We start from the raw sequence: 18,404 nt of genomic DNA on the forward strand, positions 1-18,404 counted from the left end.
GCACACACTCTCAAATTGTGATAGTTACCACTACCGTCGTTCATTAGTCCCATTGGATCATTTATAAGTAATTACAGTAACAATAATTCTAACAACACACATTTCTAATGTAGAACTCAGTAGTACACAATTTATATTATTGTAGTAAATAAATATTCAATATCAATATAGATATGCATAGATTGTTCTTAGACTTACCTGGAAGTCATGTAAAAGTTTAAACAAAAGTGTCTGCTAAATTTCTGAATGAATATGAATGTAAAGACAGTAAATACACAGTTCCCTTGCCATACAAGATCACTATTATAAAAGTATAAGGGTACAATGGCAATGGTCCCATCAAAAGTGGATAAGAAAGTTAAATTAATTAGAATACCTGCATGTGACATATGATCTTCATGTGACACATGATCTCTCTTCAAGAAAAAGATGTGTCTTAAAAACAATACTGTTAAGAATCTCCAAAAACAAAGAAGAAGTTTTGAAAGCTATGTCGAATACCTTCCTAAGTAATTGGCGACCGGTAATCTCACAAAGTCATCAACTCCTCTCCACAGTCCCCCCTGACCAGCCACGCCTTACCGTTACCAAGACAACCACTACATCCATCACGCTGTCTTGGATACCGGGGGACAATGGAGGGAGCTCCATTAGAGGTTAGTATGACACAAGCACACACACACTAACACACAGAATTACACCGATTGTTGGATTCTCTAACAACCCTCCCATTCACTTTTGTCATTAATGACAATCTGACCTCATGTCAAACACTAGCGTTTAATCCAAATTCCCGGTGTTATTTCATTGTCCCGTGTGACCGTTCAGGGCTTTCCTTCGATACAACTTGGAAAAGTGGCCGGTTGGCAGGATTAAAAAGTAACGGTGACGATTAGATGTGTTGGAGCGGAAGATTAAAGTGCTCCATCTTCGAGGGGGAACCAATCACAGCGGCACAATCACAGCGGCACAATCAAAGATGCGCTGGCGATTTATCCTTGTAGCTAATCGTCGGTCACAAGGCGTGTTCTCCCTCCCAGAGTAGCAGCTGAGGGCCATTCCCACCTCCCTCCCCGACCGAGGGGACACTGTTCTGTCGGAGTCAGGCATCATCCATCACTGGACAGGAATTTCACCAGATGCGAACTTTGAATTGTCGTTTTGTTTCAAAGTTCATGAATGTAATCTCACTCGATAGGATATGAAGACTTCCAAATGCATTAGTGAAGGAGCTTTATGTACGCTTATGCTATAAATGATGTATACTTACATCATCATATCAGCCCTACTAACCCTGCATCTTTCAGTTGAATGATATTGTTAAATTTTTGACTCGGAAAATGTAAATGCCCAAATTAGTTGTGTACTGTTTATGTTTCATTCAGTATCTGCATGATCGCTCTCTTTCTCTCACTCTCACTCTTTCTCCCACTCTCTCTATCCTTTTCTCTCTCCACTTCTCTCTGCCCTTTAACCCTTGACCTCTGACCTTTATCCCTGACCCTTGCAGGTTACATCCTGCAGTACTCCGAGGACAACAGTGAGCAGTGGGGCAGCTTTCCCATCAGCCCCAGCGAACGTTCGTACCGCCTTGAGAACCTCAAGTGTGGCACCTGGTACAAGTTCACGCTCACGGCCCAGAATGCCGTGGGGCCGGGGCGGATCAGTGAGATCATCGAGGCCAAGACTCATGGGAAAGGTAATGAACGCCAAACCCTCTCCAATGTTATTCAGACGGCACACTACTCCTCAGCACAGCAGCCACTCTCCTCGTAGATTCATTAAGGCTCAATCTCACCGGAAGGTTTAAAGTCTAATTCTAAGGTTGTTTAGAAGGATGAGTCCTAAAGCTATGAAAATGGGGGATCCTATGGTTCAACACACTTTGAAGTAATCATATCTGTTCTTTGGATCAATAGGCTTAGTTCCATAATTGACATACATTCTATAGCGTTCAGAAAACATGTCTATTTCATTTTAGTAAAATGGCTATTATTTGAGTTTAATTGTGGGAAATGGCCAAGCAATCCGTCAGCTATTAGTTAGATTATCCTTTGCGTTTGTAGTTTACTTGTCTGCTTCTCTGTGTCAAGGGTAGACCACTATTGGCGCATATCTAACCAATCAGGGCATCTCTTTCCTGATTGTTTCAGGGAAGCATTCTAGCTTGTCAATCAAAAATGTGTGACATGCAACATTACTCAATGATGGAGAAACCTAGGGAGGAAGGGAGAAGAGGGGAAAATGTGTCTTATGGGGTATTTTATCTTCAGAAACTCAGTCTTTTCTGCCCCCTCTTGTTACAACATTCAAAATGTGTGATTCTTCTGCTGGTGCCTGACCTCCCATCTCCCTCCGCCCACCAGAACCCCAGTTTGCCAAAGAACACGAGCTCTTCACCAGCATCAACTCCACCAGGGTCCGGCTCAACCTGATTGGCTGGAACAACGGCGGCTGCCCAATCACGTCCTTCATCCTGGAGTACCGCGCGGTGGACTCGGCCACGTGGACCACGGCGCAGCGCACCTCGCTCACCAAGAGCTACATCCTGTACGACCTGCTGGAGGCCACCTGGTACGAGCTGCAGATGAAGGTCACCAACAGCGCCGGCTCGGCCGAGAAGAGGATCACCTTCGCCACGCTCAACCCAGACGGAAGTAAGGCTCCGTCCGATTGGCCGATAACCCTGCTCCAGTCATACCGGATGGAGGGATCGGGGGATTGGGAAGGGGAAAAGTTATTACTGAGTTTGAGCCTTTTCACTTAACTTTCACCATTTTACAATAAGCATAATAACATCTGGAGGCTTGGTTATTTTTAATACTTTGTATACAATGTATTTTGGTCAAGAAGCATACTTTTGTTATTTTTGGTCAAGAAGTACCAAGTTGAACTTTGATGATGGAAGGCTCTCTCATAGGTAGAACAGGGGATGGTTTCATGGTAGTTTGACCATGGACACAAGCAGAGAGCATCTGTACGACTTTAAACCCTTTTGGGGTCGTATCGAACTCTGCTTCCAATATTCAGGGAATGATTTGTACCCAGAAAAGACTTTATCAGCAAAAAATCCTCTCCTTACGTTTCCTCTATTTAATCTTCGCTGCCGGGAATAACAATTCTCCAAGAGTCCGTCAGATTGCACTGACAGTGTTGGGAGGCACAGTGTGTGTGTATAGCGTGTGAAGACGTCTCCCAGCGAGGCAAGGCGTGTATTTACTGCGGGGACCGGTGCGGTTTCTCTGAGGGATCGTCTGGGGTCCCTGGAGGGGAACGGCAAGGCTCTGATGTAGTACAGCTTGCTCTATTCTGTCTCTTCCGGAAGATTTGTACCACTTGAGGGCTTTGTGCTCCAGCGGGGACGTCTGTGTACATTTTGTACTCACGTTAGTGCGTGTGTGTGTGTGTGTGTGTGTGTGTGTGTGTGTGTGTGTGTGTGTGTGTGTGTGTGTGTGTGTGTGTGTGTGTGTGTGTGTGTGTGTGTGTGTGTGTGCATGTGTGTGTGTGTGTGTGTGTGTGCGTGTGCGTGCCCGTGTGTGTGTGTGTGCGCACGGGTCTGGTCCTTGTGTGTGTTAACAGATACACGTTTGTGTGCATGTATGTTCATGTGTTTACACATGTGTGTGTGTGTGTGTGTCAGTGTGTGTGTGCACAATGAAACCATCTGTGATTGGCGGTTGTAGTCAGTTTGGTGGCTGCTCCCCACTGTCCGAGCTCAGCTGCAGAGGGAACGCCCAGGAGACTTGTAGAGTACAGCCGGCCTCCCCTGCACCTGGTGCCTCGCTCTGCCCATCCTAGCCCCCCTCGCCCTCCCCCAATCAGCGGTCAGCGTCAGGCTGCAGCTGACCTGAACTCTTCGTGACAGAGCAGCGCCATATGGTGACCAAAGAAGTTGACCAGTCGCAGGCGCTAGATTAGACATCAATACAAGAGAGCTGTTTCTTAGTATTCAAATGTATTGTAATTGTGTTTTATTAAGTTGTGTGAAATGTGAAAAAGTATGCACACGGACATGCGTTTGCTGCATTTGGCTCACGCACGTGTATCTATTATCCTATTCTTCTGTTCAGCGGATAGTATGGTGAGGTTGAGGGTGTTTGAGGTCCTGTGTTTGAAACCCAACGTCCGAAATCGACAGAGGTGTCCTTAAGGAAGAGGCCTGAACCCAACCTGCTCCTTGATGATGACATGTGTCTCAGATTCACTGCGAGTCACGTCGGCCAAAAGCAGCACACTAAATACAATGTTAACACAGTGGACTTACATACTAGGGCCTCAATTGCTTGACATTCACCAGACTCCTATGCACTCTTTGTGGTCTTTACGGAGAGTGTAGCATGATAGGACGGTTGGCTGGAGAAGAGAGGATTGACATGTTGCACAGGACCACTAGTGGGAATCGAACCTGGAACCCTACAATAAATACTACCTTCACGGTTATCGCACTAGCCCCAGCGAGCTGCCCCATTGACCTATTTTCAACCAACTGAAATCGAATGGCATGCTGGGAAGTGTAGTTTTCATTCCATTGCGTCGTGTCCTCTTCCCCTCTACCCAGGTACAATCCCCCCACTGCTGAACACGGGGGACCCCATCTCGGTCAACATGTCTGGGAGCGGGGGCCTGAAAATGGTGGTGACCATCACGTCCATTTTGGTGGTGGTGGTGCTGGCCTTCATCATGCTGATGGTGCTGAAGAGGAGGAGGAGGGAGCAGAGGCTGAAGAGACTCAGAGGTCGGTCGCTTTTACACACTGGACATGGGGTGTTGAGATGAGCTGTCATTAGCTGTAAATGTTCAGTGAGCATCAGGTCGATTTGGTGCTTCGATCAAAGCCAGTTTTGAGTCTTAAGTAAATGCAGTAGAAATAGGCATTCAAGAGTAGCGTGCAATAAATGCTTGTATCGATACACTTAGCTACACATTTACCAACACATCGACAACACATACATAGTGGCGGGCTGACATAGTTAGAACACTATGCAATTAAAATGCCTTAAAACTAAAGTAGACATGCACCAATTAAAGTTAGCGAAGCAGAAATTAGATGCAATGACTTTACCCTGGTAATTAAGAGGAAACTTCAAATAGAGAGAGAGAGAGAGAGAGAGAGAGAGAGAGAGAGAGAGAGAGAGAGAGAGAGAGAGAGAGAGAGAGAGAGAGGAAAGAGAGAGAGAGAGAGAGAGAGAGAGAGAGAGAGAGAGAGAGAGGGAGGGGGAGAGAGGGAGGGAGAGGGGGAGGGAGAGGGGGAGAGAGAGAGAGAGAGAGAGAGAGAGAGAGAGAGAGAGAGAGAGAGGGGGGAGGGAGGGGGAGAGAGAGGGAATGTTTGTGTGTGCGTGTGCGTTTGTGTTTGTGTGTGTGTGTGTGTGTGTGTTGGAGAGAAAGTATGTGCGTGAGAGAGGGAGTCTGATTAGTTTCTTGTTTGCTTGATATTTTTTCTGCAGTGAGCTTGTCAACTTCTATTACTTTTATTTACTACCCTTACTAACTCTTTGCTGACTTCACAGATGCCAAAAGCCTGGCAGAAATGCTGATGAGGTACGTTCGGCAAAATCTACCACTTTAAGCAATAAAAGCAACGTACAATGCAGCTGTGCACATCACCACATACCAGACACACTATCCCTGTGGCCTTTCTGGAACAACGCCGTGCAAATGTTTGCTGAGAAATCGGATTAGATTCCGATTTTCTCCGCGCAATGCAGTCACACCAAAATACAGAAAAACAACAACCTTGAACTCATGAAGCTCTTCCTGTTGATCCCTCCAGTAAGAATACCCGGACCCCCGACACGGTGAACAAACAGCAGCAGACGTTACGAATGCACATCGACATCCCCCGAGCGCAGCTGCTCATCGAGGAGAGAGACACAATGGAGACAATCGGTGAGGAGAAGTTTGGCTCGGCAGAGACGCCCGTTCGCCCTCCTCGTGCGGCGCTGGGAACCGTGTTGTTATGAATTCATGTGACTTCAAGGGCTTTGGAAATTAACGATTCAGTCAGTTGCAACACACAGTCACGCCGAGACGTGAACGGTCCCAATGCCTGGCTTTGATCTCTTTTTCTCTTTCTCTTTCTCTCTCTTTCTTCCTCTCTCTGTCCATCTCCTCCCTCTCTCTCCATCTCTCTCTCTCTCTGTCTATCTCCCTCTCTCTCTCTCTCTCTCTCTCTCCATCTCTCTCTCTCTCTGTCTATCTCCCTCTCTCTCTCTCTGTCTGTCTGTCTGTCTGTCTGTCTGTCTGTCTGTCTGTCTGTCTGTCTGTCTGTCTGTCTGTCTGTCTGTCTGTCTGTCTGTCTGTCTGTCTGTGTCTCTCTCTCTCTCTCCCTCTCTCTCTCTCTCTCTCTCTCTCTCTCTCTCTCTCTCTCTCTCTCTCTCTCTCTCTCTCTCTCTCTCTCTCTCTCTCTCTCTCTCTCCCTGTCTCTCTCCCTGTCTCCCTCTCTCTCTGTCTCTGTCTCTCTTTCCCTCCTCCCTGTCGTCCAGACGACCGGTCCACAGTGCTGTTAACCGACAATGATTTTGGCGAGACCAATAAGCAGAAGTCCTCCACAGTGACCCACACGGTCCACTACCAGTCCCTGTCCCAGGCCACGGGGCCCCTGGTGGACGTGTCCGACGCCAGGCCAGGAACCAGTGAGTCGCACCATCACCGTCAGTGCTCCAAGCTTACTTCCTACTTTTTATACTAACTGCTAACACTGTACCACTAACTATGTCTGGTTGTAGTCCAGGTCCTACTAATCCCTAATGAAATGTGTCTGAACGGTCAATAATGGAGAGAATGTGTTAATAGGTTGATGGATGGGAGGTAGATGTTGAAATTGAGTAACAAAGAGGCGTTTAATTTGAAATAAACATGCAGGTGTTTAATGATTACTGTGGACATTTCAAACGCTGTTTAAGATAGTTATATCTGTTTTATCTGGCCGAGTGCGCTTTATGTTGTTTCACCGGCTTATGTAACCCCAAATGTGCAGGAGAGATAGGCTCATAATAAATGTGTAAAATCATGATCAAATACAAATCATGCAAACAGTTTAAAATATTGCCCAGCCTTTTTTCTTTGAACACAGAAGTTGCCCACGTGGGCGGTCGAACAATTGATAAAAAAAAGTGTGCGCGATTAGAATAAAATAATCACTTGTAAGTCATCTCTGTGCTCCATGCCGCTTGCGATATGGAAGCTGCAATTAATCTTCTTATTTCTTCCTTACTGCCGATCAATCCGTTTTTCTTCCTGAACGTAAGGGGTGCAGATAATTTGGAGGCTCTAGTGAGCGAGAGAATGACCCCTCTGGGCACCTCAAAACAAAACTCGAGCCACGGGGGGGTAATTTATCTGAATCGCACGGCAGGCCGGTCGTTCCTCCGACCTGCCTCGTCCTTTACTCGTATTGAACCGCCATCGGACGGCCGCCTCAGACCCTGCATCGGTCAGCTTTACCAGGGCCCGCGGGCCAGCCCTAGAAGGCTTCACCGTGTTTAGGCTCTACCGGAGCAGCACTGATGAAGACTAGTGATCACGCTGCTCGCTTCCTGACACTTCCTCTCCTGACCGGCCTCATACAAATGGTCACCCGAGGCCCAGACATACACACCTACATACACACACAGACACATAGAGACACACACACACACACACACACACACACACACACACACACACACACACACACACACACACACACACACACACACACACACACACACACACACACACACACACACAAACACACCTACACAAACACACACACACAGACACACACACACAGACACACACACACACACCTAAATAGACACACAGATACACACACGCATACACACACACACACACAGACACACACACACACACACACACACACACACACACACACACACCTACACCGACACACAGATACACACACACACACACACACACACACACACACACATACACACACACACACACACACACACACACACACACACACACACACACACACACACACACACACACACACACACACACACACACACACACACACACAAGCACACACTATAGCTTGGAGGAACACAGCCATGCAGGAGCATACACACACACACACACACACACACACACACACACACACACACACACACACACACACACACACACACACACACACACACACACACACACACACACACACACACACACACACAGCATTTGCACAAGCAGTCTGTGAAAGCACATGCGGCAAAAGCAAACACTCTCAGGTGCAAGCATTCACACACATATACACACAGAGGGCTGCTTACACACACATATACACATGCACGCACACACACACACACACACACACACACACACACACACACACACACACACACACACACACACACACACACACACACACACACACACACACACACACACACACACACACACACACACACACACACACGATCGACTCATTCCGCCCCGGCCAGTGGGGCTTGAATCCAATCTGCTGACTCAGCCCTTGCCCTCCCCAACCCCTGCTGTTCAAACTCAGGCTCCCCCCCACTCCACCCTTCCACCTCCCACTCCGTCTCCGTCTCCATGTTTTTTAATCTGATGGAATCACTCCTCCCTGACCTACTACGGTTACCAGACGCATTCTTCCCCTGCCCACATCCAATCAAGCGGCACCTCCAATGGGCCCCATTCTTACCGGGGCCCGGCCGCGCGGAGCACTTCAGGGTGTCTGGGCCCCTCATTGAACACCAGGTTATTTCAATCCGGGTACGGGCACCCTCAGACGGATGGTACCATCATGACTATCACATGGCGCCGCGTAGGACCTTAATGTTGATCAGGAAGTTAACACACGGTGGATAGGAGCCGTAACGATCGGGCTGTTTGGGAACAGGCGCCCGGCTGCCAAATTATTCGTGGGCACCAATGACCAATAAATATGCATCTTAGGCTGTTTTATTTCTGAGATTTTTTTTTATAGATTTATGGATTCTGTGTTTATGGCTTTGTTATTCTGGTTATAGTTTCAGGAGTTACGCAAATGTGGATGCACAAAAAAAACACACCCAAACAAATTTTAAAAAGTCTATATTTTTTGGGCTGAAATTGTCTTGGCCTTCCCTGTAACACAGATGAAAAAAACATAATTATTCTGCTATCATACAGTGTGACCCATCACATAATGCGTGGCGGATGTGTAGGTGCATCCACAGAGCGTAAACCTCCTTTAGTCTTTACATTCTGAATCAAGCCCTTCCTCAAGGCTCGAGCATCAAGCCTCCACGTTGTCTTCTGCTGAGCGTTTAAGATCTGATACTGATTCTGTACGGCAGTAGCTCAGGAGGAAGAGCGTGTTGGCCGGTAACCACAAGGTCGCTAGTTCGATCCCCGGCTCCTCCTAGCTGAATGTCGAGGTGTCCCTGAGCAGGACACATAACCCTAACTGCTCCCGACGAGCTGGCTGTCGCCTTGCATGGCCGACGCTGCTGTCGGTGTGTGAATGTGTGCCTGAATGGGTGAATGCTAGGCAATGTTGTAGAGCGCTTTGGATAAAAGCGCTATATAAATGCAGTCTATTTACCGTTCACTCAAGGAGAACGGCCAGTAACCATCCCCGCCCCCTTGTCTCCTTTACATCCCATCCCGACCGCCCACGCCCCGGCCCCCGCCCCCCCCCCCCCCCCCCCCGCCCCCAGATCCCACTGCCAGACGCACTGCCAAAGCCGGGCCTGCCGCGGCCCGCAGCCGCTACGCCAGCCAGTGGACCCTGAACCGCCCGCACCCCACCAGCTCCTCCCACACCCTGACCACCGACTGGAGGCTGCCCACGCCCCGCGCCACCGGCTCCGTGGACAAGGAGAGCGACAGCTACAGCGTCAGCCCCTCCCAGGACACGGGTGAGAGGCCTGGCAACAGCCCCACAGAACACAGTAGGGCACCTTAAGGGCCCATTATGGTTCCACATTCACGCAAAGAAATCCCAAAAATCGTAACCTCCCGTCGAGGCGACGCAGCAGCAAGGGCTGTGATTGGTCTGCTTACTAAAACCCGACGCAGAACCATAAACGTAAACATAAACTGCGTCGAGGCGTCTGCGTGGTCATTGCTACGCGGGAACGTGGGACCTTAATATGCCCTTTATAGCACAGTGTAGCAGAGCAACATCTGGCATAAATAGTACAGTATAGCACACTGCAGCATAGCAACACCTGGTATAAGATAGTACAGTATAGCACACTGCAGCATAGCAACACCTGGTATAAGATAGTACAGTATAGCACACTGCAGCATAGCAACACCTGGTATAAGATAGTACAGTATAGCACTCTGCAGCATAGCGACACCTGGTATAAGATAGTACGGTATAGCACTCTGCAGGATAGCAACACCTGGTATAAGATAGTACAATATAGCACACTGCAGCATAGCAACACCTGGTATAAGATAGTACAGTATAGCACTCTGCAGGATAGCAACACCTGGTATAAGATAGTACAGTATAGCACACTGCAGCATAGCAACACCTGGTATAAGATAGTACAGTATAGCACTCTGCAGCATAGCAACACCTGGTATAAGATTGTACAGTATAGCACACTGCAGCATAGCAACACCTGGTATAAGATAGTACAGTATAGCACACTGCAGCATAGCAACACCTGGTATAAGATAGTACAGTATAGCACACTGCAGCATAGCAACACCTGGTATAAGATAGTACAGTATAGCACACTGCAGCATAGCAACACCTGGTATAAGATAGTTCAGTATAGCACACTGCAGCATAGCAACACCTGGTATAAGATAGTACAGTATAGCGCAGTGTAGCATAGCAACATCTGGTATAAGAAAGTACAGTATAGCGCAGTGTAGCATAGCAACACCTGGTATAAGATAGTACAGTATAGCACACTGCAGCATAGCAACACCTGGTATAAGATAGTACAGTATAGCGCAGTGTAGCATAGCAACACCTGGTATAAGATAGTACAGTATAGCACAGTGCAGCATAGCAACACCTGGTATAAGATAGTACAGTATAGCACACTGCAGCATAGCAACACCTGGTATAAGATAGTACAGTATAGCGCAGTGTAGCATAGCAACACCTGGTATAAGATAGTACAGTATAGCGCAGTGTAGCACAGCAAAGCCGAGTATAGTACAATATAGCACTGAAGCATAACATGAACTGGTATTAGATAGCTTGGTTTAGTCAGGTATAGTACGGTATAGCAAAGTGTAGCATAGCAACAACTGGCATAAATACTACAATATAGCACTCTGTATGGTTAGTAAGGTACAGTGCAGTATAGCACAATATAGCATAGCAACACTTTGTTTTAAATAGTATAGTTGAAGAAGGTATAGTATAGCATACTATAGAATAGTGACACTTAGTATAGAAAGTATAGTGTAGTAAAGTCTAGTATACCACACTATAGCCTAGCAAAACTAAATATATAACAGCATAGAATAGCACACTACAGAATAACAAAACTAAGTATAGATTAGTTAAGTTAAGTCTGTGTGTGTGTGTGTGTGTGTGTGTGTGTGTGTGTGTGTGTGTGTGTGTGTGTGTGTGTGTGTGTGTGTGTGTGTGTGTGTGTGTGTGTGTGTGTGTGTGTGCCCTCAGACCGCGCCCGCAGCAGCATGGTGTCCACGGAGAGTGCGTCCTCCACCTATGAGGAGCTGGCGCGCGCCTACGAGCACGCCAAGATGGAGGAGCAGCTGCGGCACGCCAAGTTCACCATCACCGAGTGCTTCATCTCGGACACGTCGTCGGAGCAGATGACGGCGGGCACCAACGACTACACGGACAGCGTGGCGTCCAGCACGCCGTCCGAGTCGGGCATCTGCCGCTTCACCGCCTCGCCGCCCAAGCCCCAGGACGTCAGCCGCGTCATCAACATGGCGGCGCCCAAGGCGCACAGGCCAGGTGGGGGCGTGCGCACACACAAACACACACACACACACGCACGCACGCTCGCACGCACGCACGCACGCGCGCACGTATGCATGCATGCAGGCAAGAGCATAAGCACGCATGCAGGCACGCACGCACACACAGACACACACATGCAGGCAACAGCACGCACACACGCATAGACATACAAACAGACATACATGTATACACTAACACACACACACATATAAACACACACAATCACACGCACACATATCTATGCACAAACATAAAAACACACACGCAATCATACACACACATGTACAAACAAACACACACACACAAACACAAAGACATACAAGCAGACACACACACACACACACACACAAACACATGCAAACAGAAACTAACACACATACACACGCACACTGAGAGCCATACGTGAATCTGCATTGACCCTGATGACCTATTGACAATGTGTCGATGGTAAGCTCCCGTTGGGGCCGGTCGTCTACCCCAACAGAAACTATCGGAAAAAGATAAATCAATGTCCCATTAATTAAAGTCGTTGAAAAAGTTACTTTTTGATGAGAATCATTTATTTAAGAAAAGTGTGCGTATAGGATTATGCTGACGACAGCACTAACTCGTTTCACACGAATTCTCGATCACAACTGCAAGCATTATCCTATCAAACCAAACAGAACACAGAAGTGTTTCCTAATGGCCTGTTTACCACGGGGAAAACACTTAATTATCGGCCGCTGCAAACCAAACTTATTCTAGCTCGGCCGCCACCGTCCCCCCTCGGGGGGGTGGGGGGGGGGGGTGGGACCGGGCCTCACCTCAGCTGAACCGGGCCCGCTACCCACAAACCCCCATGATTGATTACGCTGTCTGGCACGGTACAGCCCGTTGGAACGCTGACCACACACACACACACCCTCACAAGAGCGAACACACCCACACACTCACACACACACACGCGCGCACACACCCTCTCAAGAGCGAACACACACACACACACACACACGCACATTCAGACTGACAAACGCACAGCGCACATGCGGGCAACCTGTAGACGGCTCCTCTATCATCTCCTCCCTGGGAATGCTACACTGTCAGTCTGGGCCAATGATGCATTGTTGAAGGTGTCATGTACCATTTATGTGTGTGGGTGTGTGTGTCTGCTCTCCTGTGAGTGTGTGTGTATGTGTTTGAGCATTATATATATGTATATATATATATTAAGGTATGTGTATGTATGTTTGTGTGTCTAAGAGTGCGTGCTTTTGTGTGTGTTTGTGTGTGTGTTTGTGTGTGTATCTATGCATGCTTTTGTGTGGGTGGGTGTAAATTTGTTTGTGTGTGTGTCTACGCATTCTATTGTGAGGGTAGGTTTGTGTGTGTGTTGTGTGTGTGTGTGTGTGTGTGTGTGTGTGTGTGTGTGTGTGTGTGTGTGTGTGTGTGTGTGTGTGTGTGTGTGTGTGTGTGTGTGTGTGTGTGTGTGTGTGTGTGTGTGTGTGTGTGTGTGTGTGAGAGTGTACGCTATTGTGAGGGCGTGTGTGCATGTGTACGTTGTTGTGTGTGTGTCGTGTGTGTCTCAATGTGCGTGCTATCGTGTGTGGCTGTCCCAATAACAGTAGACAGGTCTAGGGGCCACCATAGCTGCGTTGGCTCTTGGGTTTCCGCAGCTCATTATGAATTGATTGCTTGCTGACATGACAGCTGACTCCTATGGTCCAGTCCCCCGGGGGTGGAGGGGGCGCTGAGGCGTGTCCGTCCCAACCTAATCTGAGGCCATTGTCACGGCACACAAAACAGGTCTTTAGCGGCACAATGGAGGCCGATCGGGGTATGATCGGCCCGCGCTCGGCCCGCCGGCTCACTTTACCCACACAGTAAACACGCAGGGTGGATTCTGTTTCCTCTTCCTGTTTTGCCGCCGGTACCCAACACCGTAGACTGGCAGACTAGCGGCGAAGATAAGATTTAAACTATGAGGTTTAATATATAACTTAAAGCTTGAGGATGACATTGGTACTCTGGCAGGTAACTGGGAGAATGTATTCATTCTTACGCTTTCATACTTCTCGAGATTAGTTGGTCTAATTAATACTGTGCGTATTTAGCACCCTGGTTGGATTACGTAAAAGTCAACTTGAACTCAAACTGCAATTCCACAGTGCCTGGATAGCTAACCTACAGACCGCATCGGGGGTTAAATTTCAGCTGAGTAGTTCAGTTAATGTGAAGGGGCATGAGTAACACCTTTAACAAAAAAGTAACAACGACTTTCTGTGGATCTAAAGCCTTTAACCTTCGGGGCCTTAGACCCCCACTGCTGTGCAAAACAAACCCAAACTCAATGAAGCCCCCCTCCCGCCTGAACACGATGGGTTACTCAGCAGAATCTCTTTACCTTTAATAGCACCATTTCCTACGAACATCTGCGGTAACAGGCCGATAGGCAGGGAGGTGGTAAACCAACTCTGCTCAAAGCACTGCAGCACGTGCTTCATCACAGCCCAATGTGCTCGTTATTTCCGCCCGCCCCGTCCTTAAGGCGCTGGCTTATGACTGTTACCTTGTCAACGAGCCTCACTTCCTTATGGATGGAGACCTCATCGTCTCAGAAACTAATCCTTTCCTCATTCATGTTTCCACCATAACCATCTAGTGGACGAGCTTGATGGATGAGCTGTTTTTAACAACAAATTGACGGCTCTTCGGGTCCGGTACATTGGTCATTAGCTGTTGATCGGCCGGTGAACCCCTAGGCGACTTGTCCGGGGTGGAGTATGATTGACAGCTAGGCACTGACCCCAGCCTTACCCCTCCCCATCCCTGCAACTGTGACACCTCTGTGACCCCGGCTTACCTCACGTATCAAACGCACGGTGGCGGCACGACTGACTGACTCACCGCCACCTCTCCTGGTTTCTCTCTTTCATCCCCCCATGGACCTCCCGCTGTCTGTCCCCTGTTCTCAGTACAGATAATGTGCATCTCTCTCTCTCTCTCTCTCTCTCTCTCTCTCTCTCTCTCTCCTCTCCCTCTCCCTCTCCCTCTCACTTCTCTCTCGTCTCTCTCTCTCCTCTTCGTCTTCTCTCTCTCTCCCTCCTCTCTCATCTCTCTCTCTCTCTCCTCATTCTCTCTCCGCGCTCATCTCTTCTCATCCCTCTCGATCTCCTCCTCTCCTCTTTCTCTCTCTCTCGCCTCATCTTCTCTCTCTCTCTCTCCTCTCTCTCTCTCTCTCTCTCTCTCTCTTGCTCAGTGTGTGTGTGTGTGTGTGTGTGTTAGGGACTTTCTGAACAAGTGTACATGAGAAAAAGAACAGAGAGAGGCAGAGACAATTGTAATGCCACAGATGTGGCATTTGAATTTTTAAGTGCTGCTTAAGTACATTGAAATAAAGGACAGATAGTTACTGCACACATGCACACACACACACACACACACACACACACACACACACACACACACACACACACACACACACACACACACACACACACACACACACACACACACACACACACACACACACACTACTTATCTACTGTCTCAGAATAACGACATAGCAGGGAAGGGCTGTTATATTGTCGACATGACTGTCCAATTAAACGCATATTTGCAATTAACCAGCTGATGGATTTTGGAAATTCCTAATGAGCTCTCATGCAAGCACTTAAATGTTTATTTAATTCAAGTCTCACTCAAAGACATTCATACCATTGGCCGGCTGTAATCCAATTTATAATTATGAAACCATGTACAATATTAATGCTCATGATGAACCCACGCGCTCACTCCCCAAGGTCACATGTTTGACTATACGTATTAAGCTATGTGTGTGTGTGGTGGCTGCGTTTGTGTGTGTGTGCCCGTGTTCGTGGGTGTTGTAGACCAACACCAATGAGATGATTGCGTGTGCTGATCCCAGTGACCTTTGTAAAGATTAAGTTGCAGATGTACACTCAAGCTCTTGTTAAGAATATAAAGCAACCGCCCCCAACAACTAATTCAGCACTGACTCCTCCACATGCACGCATACACATGGATCCCTGGGAGTGAATGTACTAGTAAGGTAGCCAATTGGATCTCTCTCTCTCTCTCTCTCACTGGACACATTTCATGACTAAGCTAGATCTGTCTTAAAGGCAGCAGCCCTGCCCTGTAGTAAATGTAAATAATTCCTTCTGACCTGGCCTGTTTATTTTCACTCTTTAAAACTGATAGTTCACAAAAGTGTGTACTTGCAGTTTTCTGCAAAACTTGTTAGATAGACAACACACAGTAACAGAATAGATAACATCCATGGATAAGACCAGAACGTTCCCAACCTGTTCCTCGTTCTTACTCAGCATTTATTCATTGACACAGATGCAGAACGGCTCGTAATCACTGGCAAATAATGCCGCTTAGGTCAGCATTGCCTTTCTGTATTTTATGGAGCAAAACTGAAAATAATGAATAGACTTCATCGTTTGGTACATTCTCCAATTTACCCCTTAATGTGCGGTGCATTTTATTGCTTTCCCCCTGCAATGTTATTAGGATTACATTCATTCTTCCTAACCTAGTCTTCCCCTCCCTATACTTACTGCTCTGCCTTTGTTTATGCAAGTTATTTATCCTCATTCCACAAGCATAAAGCTCAGTTTCTGCCTGACCCAACAACCCAAGCTCTCCTCAGTCTAACCAAAACCACCTAGCCTGACTTGAACCTCTCCTCAATCCTAAAAATAGCTAAGATTTACCCTAACCTAAACTTCTCCTACACTCCATACTTCAACCTTAAACTCTCCTTAATCCTAAACATAACCACCATTTAACCTAACTTAAATGTATCCTAAGCCAAACCCTAAAATCTCCTAACCGTCACCTTCGACTCAGCCTAAAGTGATGGGGGGCTGAAAAACTAAGAGAAATATGTGTATAACATATGACAAAATGACAGAGGCATGTACCCATTACACCTACCTTAAATCCCTTCAGGAAAATGTCCAAAAATATATGGTCATGCATCTCAAAGTCAGATGATGAGCTCAACTAAGGTTGTCAATAGGCTGCGATGCACTAATGTTTGTGGCTATGTAGCCAATTGAAAATAAATGGAATGAAAAATGGACTGAAATGATGTGAGATATGCTGGGGATTTCATGGAGCATCATTTCAAAGTGCTTAATGCACACCTTTGTAACCCTTAAAGGCAGAGTGTTTAACGTTTTGTGGCATCTAAAGGTAATGAACTGGCAGAAATAGAATGTAATAATTATTATAAGCATTGTGATTAGTGTATAACCCAAAAAACGAATATCATCCATTTGCTTTTGGCTGACAGAACCTTTACAAACGTGACGTTTTGCTGTCTCTTGCCCAGTCGGTAGTTCCCTGTACCAGCACACTCTCATATGGGTCAATTCGGGTCACATTGACAAACAACCTATTCTGTAGTTTAGGTTGGACATCACTCTGATCTCTTTGCATGCGTTCGCAGCTCAACACCTCTATATCTACAACCAGACTTACTGCCTGCTCGGCATCAGGATGTCACCGCGGCTGAGTGGATGCTCTCTCTAACCCCTCTCCCCTCCATGTGTTTGGTTCTCAGGCGGAGAGCTGGTGCACCTGCCACCTTATCTCCGCATGGACTTCCTGTTGAACCGCGGCGTCGCTGCTACAGCCCGCCAGGGGGGAGCCAGCTCCGGTGGTGGAGGAGGAGGAGGAGGAGGAGGAGGAGGTGGTGGTGCTACAGGTGAAACGGCCGCAGGACCAGGATCAGGAGGAGGTGGAGGAGGAGGAGGAGGAGGAGGAGGAGGAGGAGGAGCCATGGGCCAGACCTGCCTTGAACCCCAGCGGAGCCGAACCCTGAAGAGGCCCCCTCCGATGGAGCCCACCCCCATGGAGCTGCCCTCACCGCGGGGGGAGGTGCAGCAGTGGCAACCAGGAACTGCCGCCACGCTGCCGCACAGGGAGGCCCGCGAGAGGGGCGAGGCCCGTGGAGAGGTCCCCTCATCGGGGGACCTGGCCCAAGCACAGGCTGCCAAGCTCAGCACTTCCCAGGAGTCACTGCTGGATTCCAGAGGACACCTGAAACAGAGCAACAACCCCTATGCCAAGTCCTACACGCTGGTATAACACTGGGACTCCAGGGTAACGGGGACTAGCGGGCACCACGGCCCCCCCCGTCGCAGACACATGCTGCGGGGGGCGGGGGGGGGGGGGGGGGGGGGGGGGGGGGGGGGGGCGGGGGAGAGAGGCGGACAAGAGGCGCGGCGAGAGGCGCTTAGATGGGACCTTTTGTTGTTTTTTCATTTTTCCACAACAGCAGATGTTGTATATATATAGAGCCGTCTCTGACTCGCGTCCACAATGGATGCTTTTCTTCTCTTCCCCCCCCATCCCGAGTCGATCTTATTTCAATGTTTTCCCTTTCTTTCGTCTCTCTTTCGCTTTCACTCTGTCTCTCTCTGTTTCTCAGTCTCTCTCTCTCTCTCTCTCTTTCTCTCTCTCTCTC

General features: G+C 48.1%; 1 protein-coding gene across 1 annotated transcript in view; it reads left to right on the plus strand.

The window, feature by feature from the left end:
- dscamb (Down syndrome cell adhesion molecule b) overlaps positions 1-18,025 on the plus strand; it is a 102,148-nt gene extending 84,123 nt beyond the window's left edge. The window contains exons 24-33 of the mRNA XM_056611804.1: positions 558-656; positions 1,511-1,699; positions 2,367-2,657; positions 4,559-4,735; positions 5,508-5,538; positions 5,771-5,886; positions 6,483-6,650; positions 9,672-9,872; positions 11,612-11,914; positions 17,499-18,025. Coding sequence (XP_056467779.1) covers positions 558-656; positions 1,511-1,699; positions 2,367-2,657; positions 4,559-4,735; positions 5,508-5,538; positions 5,771-5,886; positions 6,483-6,650; positions 9,672-9,872; positions 11,612-11,914; positions 17,499-18,025 — 2,102 coding nt within the window. The remainder of the gene's footprint in view (positions 1-557; positions 657-1,510; positions 1,700-2,366; positions 2,658-4,558; positions 4,736-5,507; positions 5,539-5,770; positions 5,887-6,482; positions 6,651-9,671; positions 9,873-11,611; positions 11,915-17,498) is intronic.
- The last annotated feature ends 379 nt before the right edge of the window (positions 18,026-18,404 follow it).

Source organism: Gadus chalcogrammus, chromosome 16, assembly GCF_026213295.1.
Source record: "Gadus chalcogrammus isolate NIFS_2021 chromosome 16, NIFS_Gcha_1.0, whole genome shotgun sequence".
In the NCBI taxonomy this organism is placed as follows: Eukaryota; Metazoa; Chordata; class Actinopteri; order Gadiformes; family Gadidae; genus Gadus; species Gadus chalcogrammus.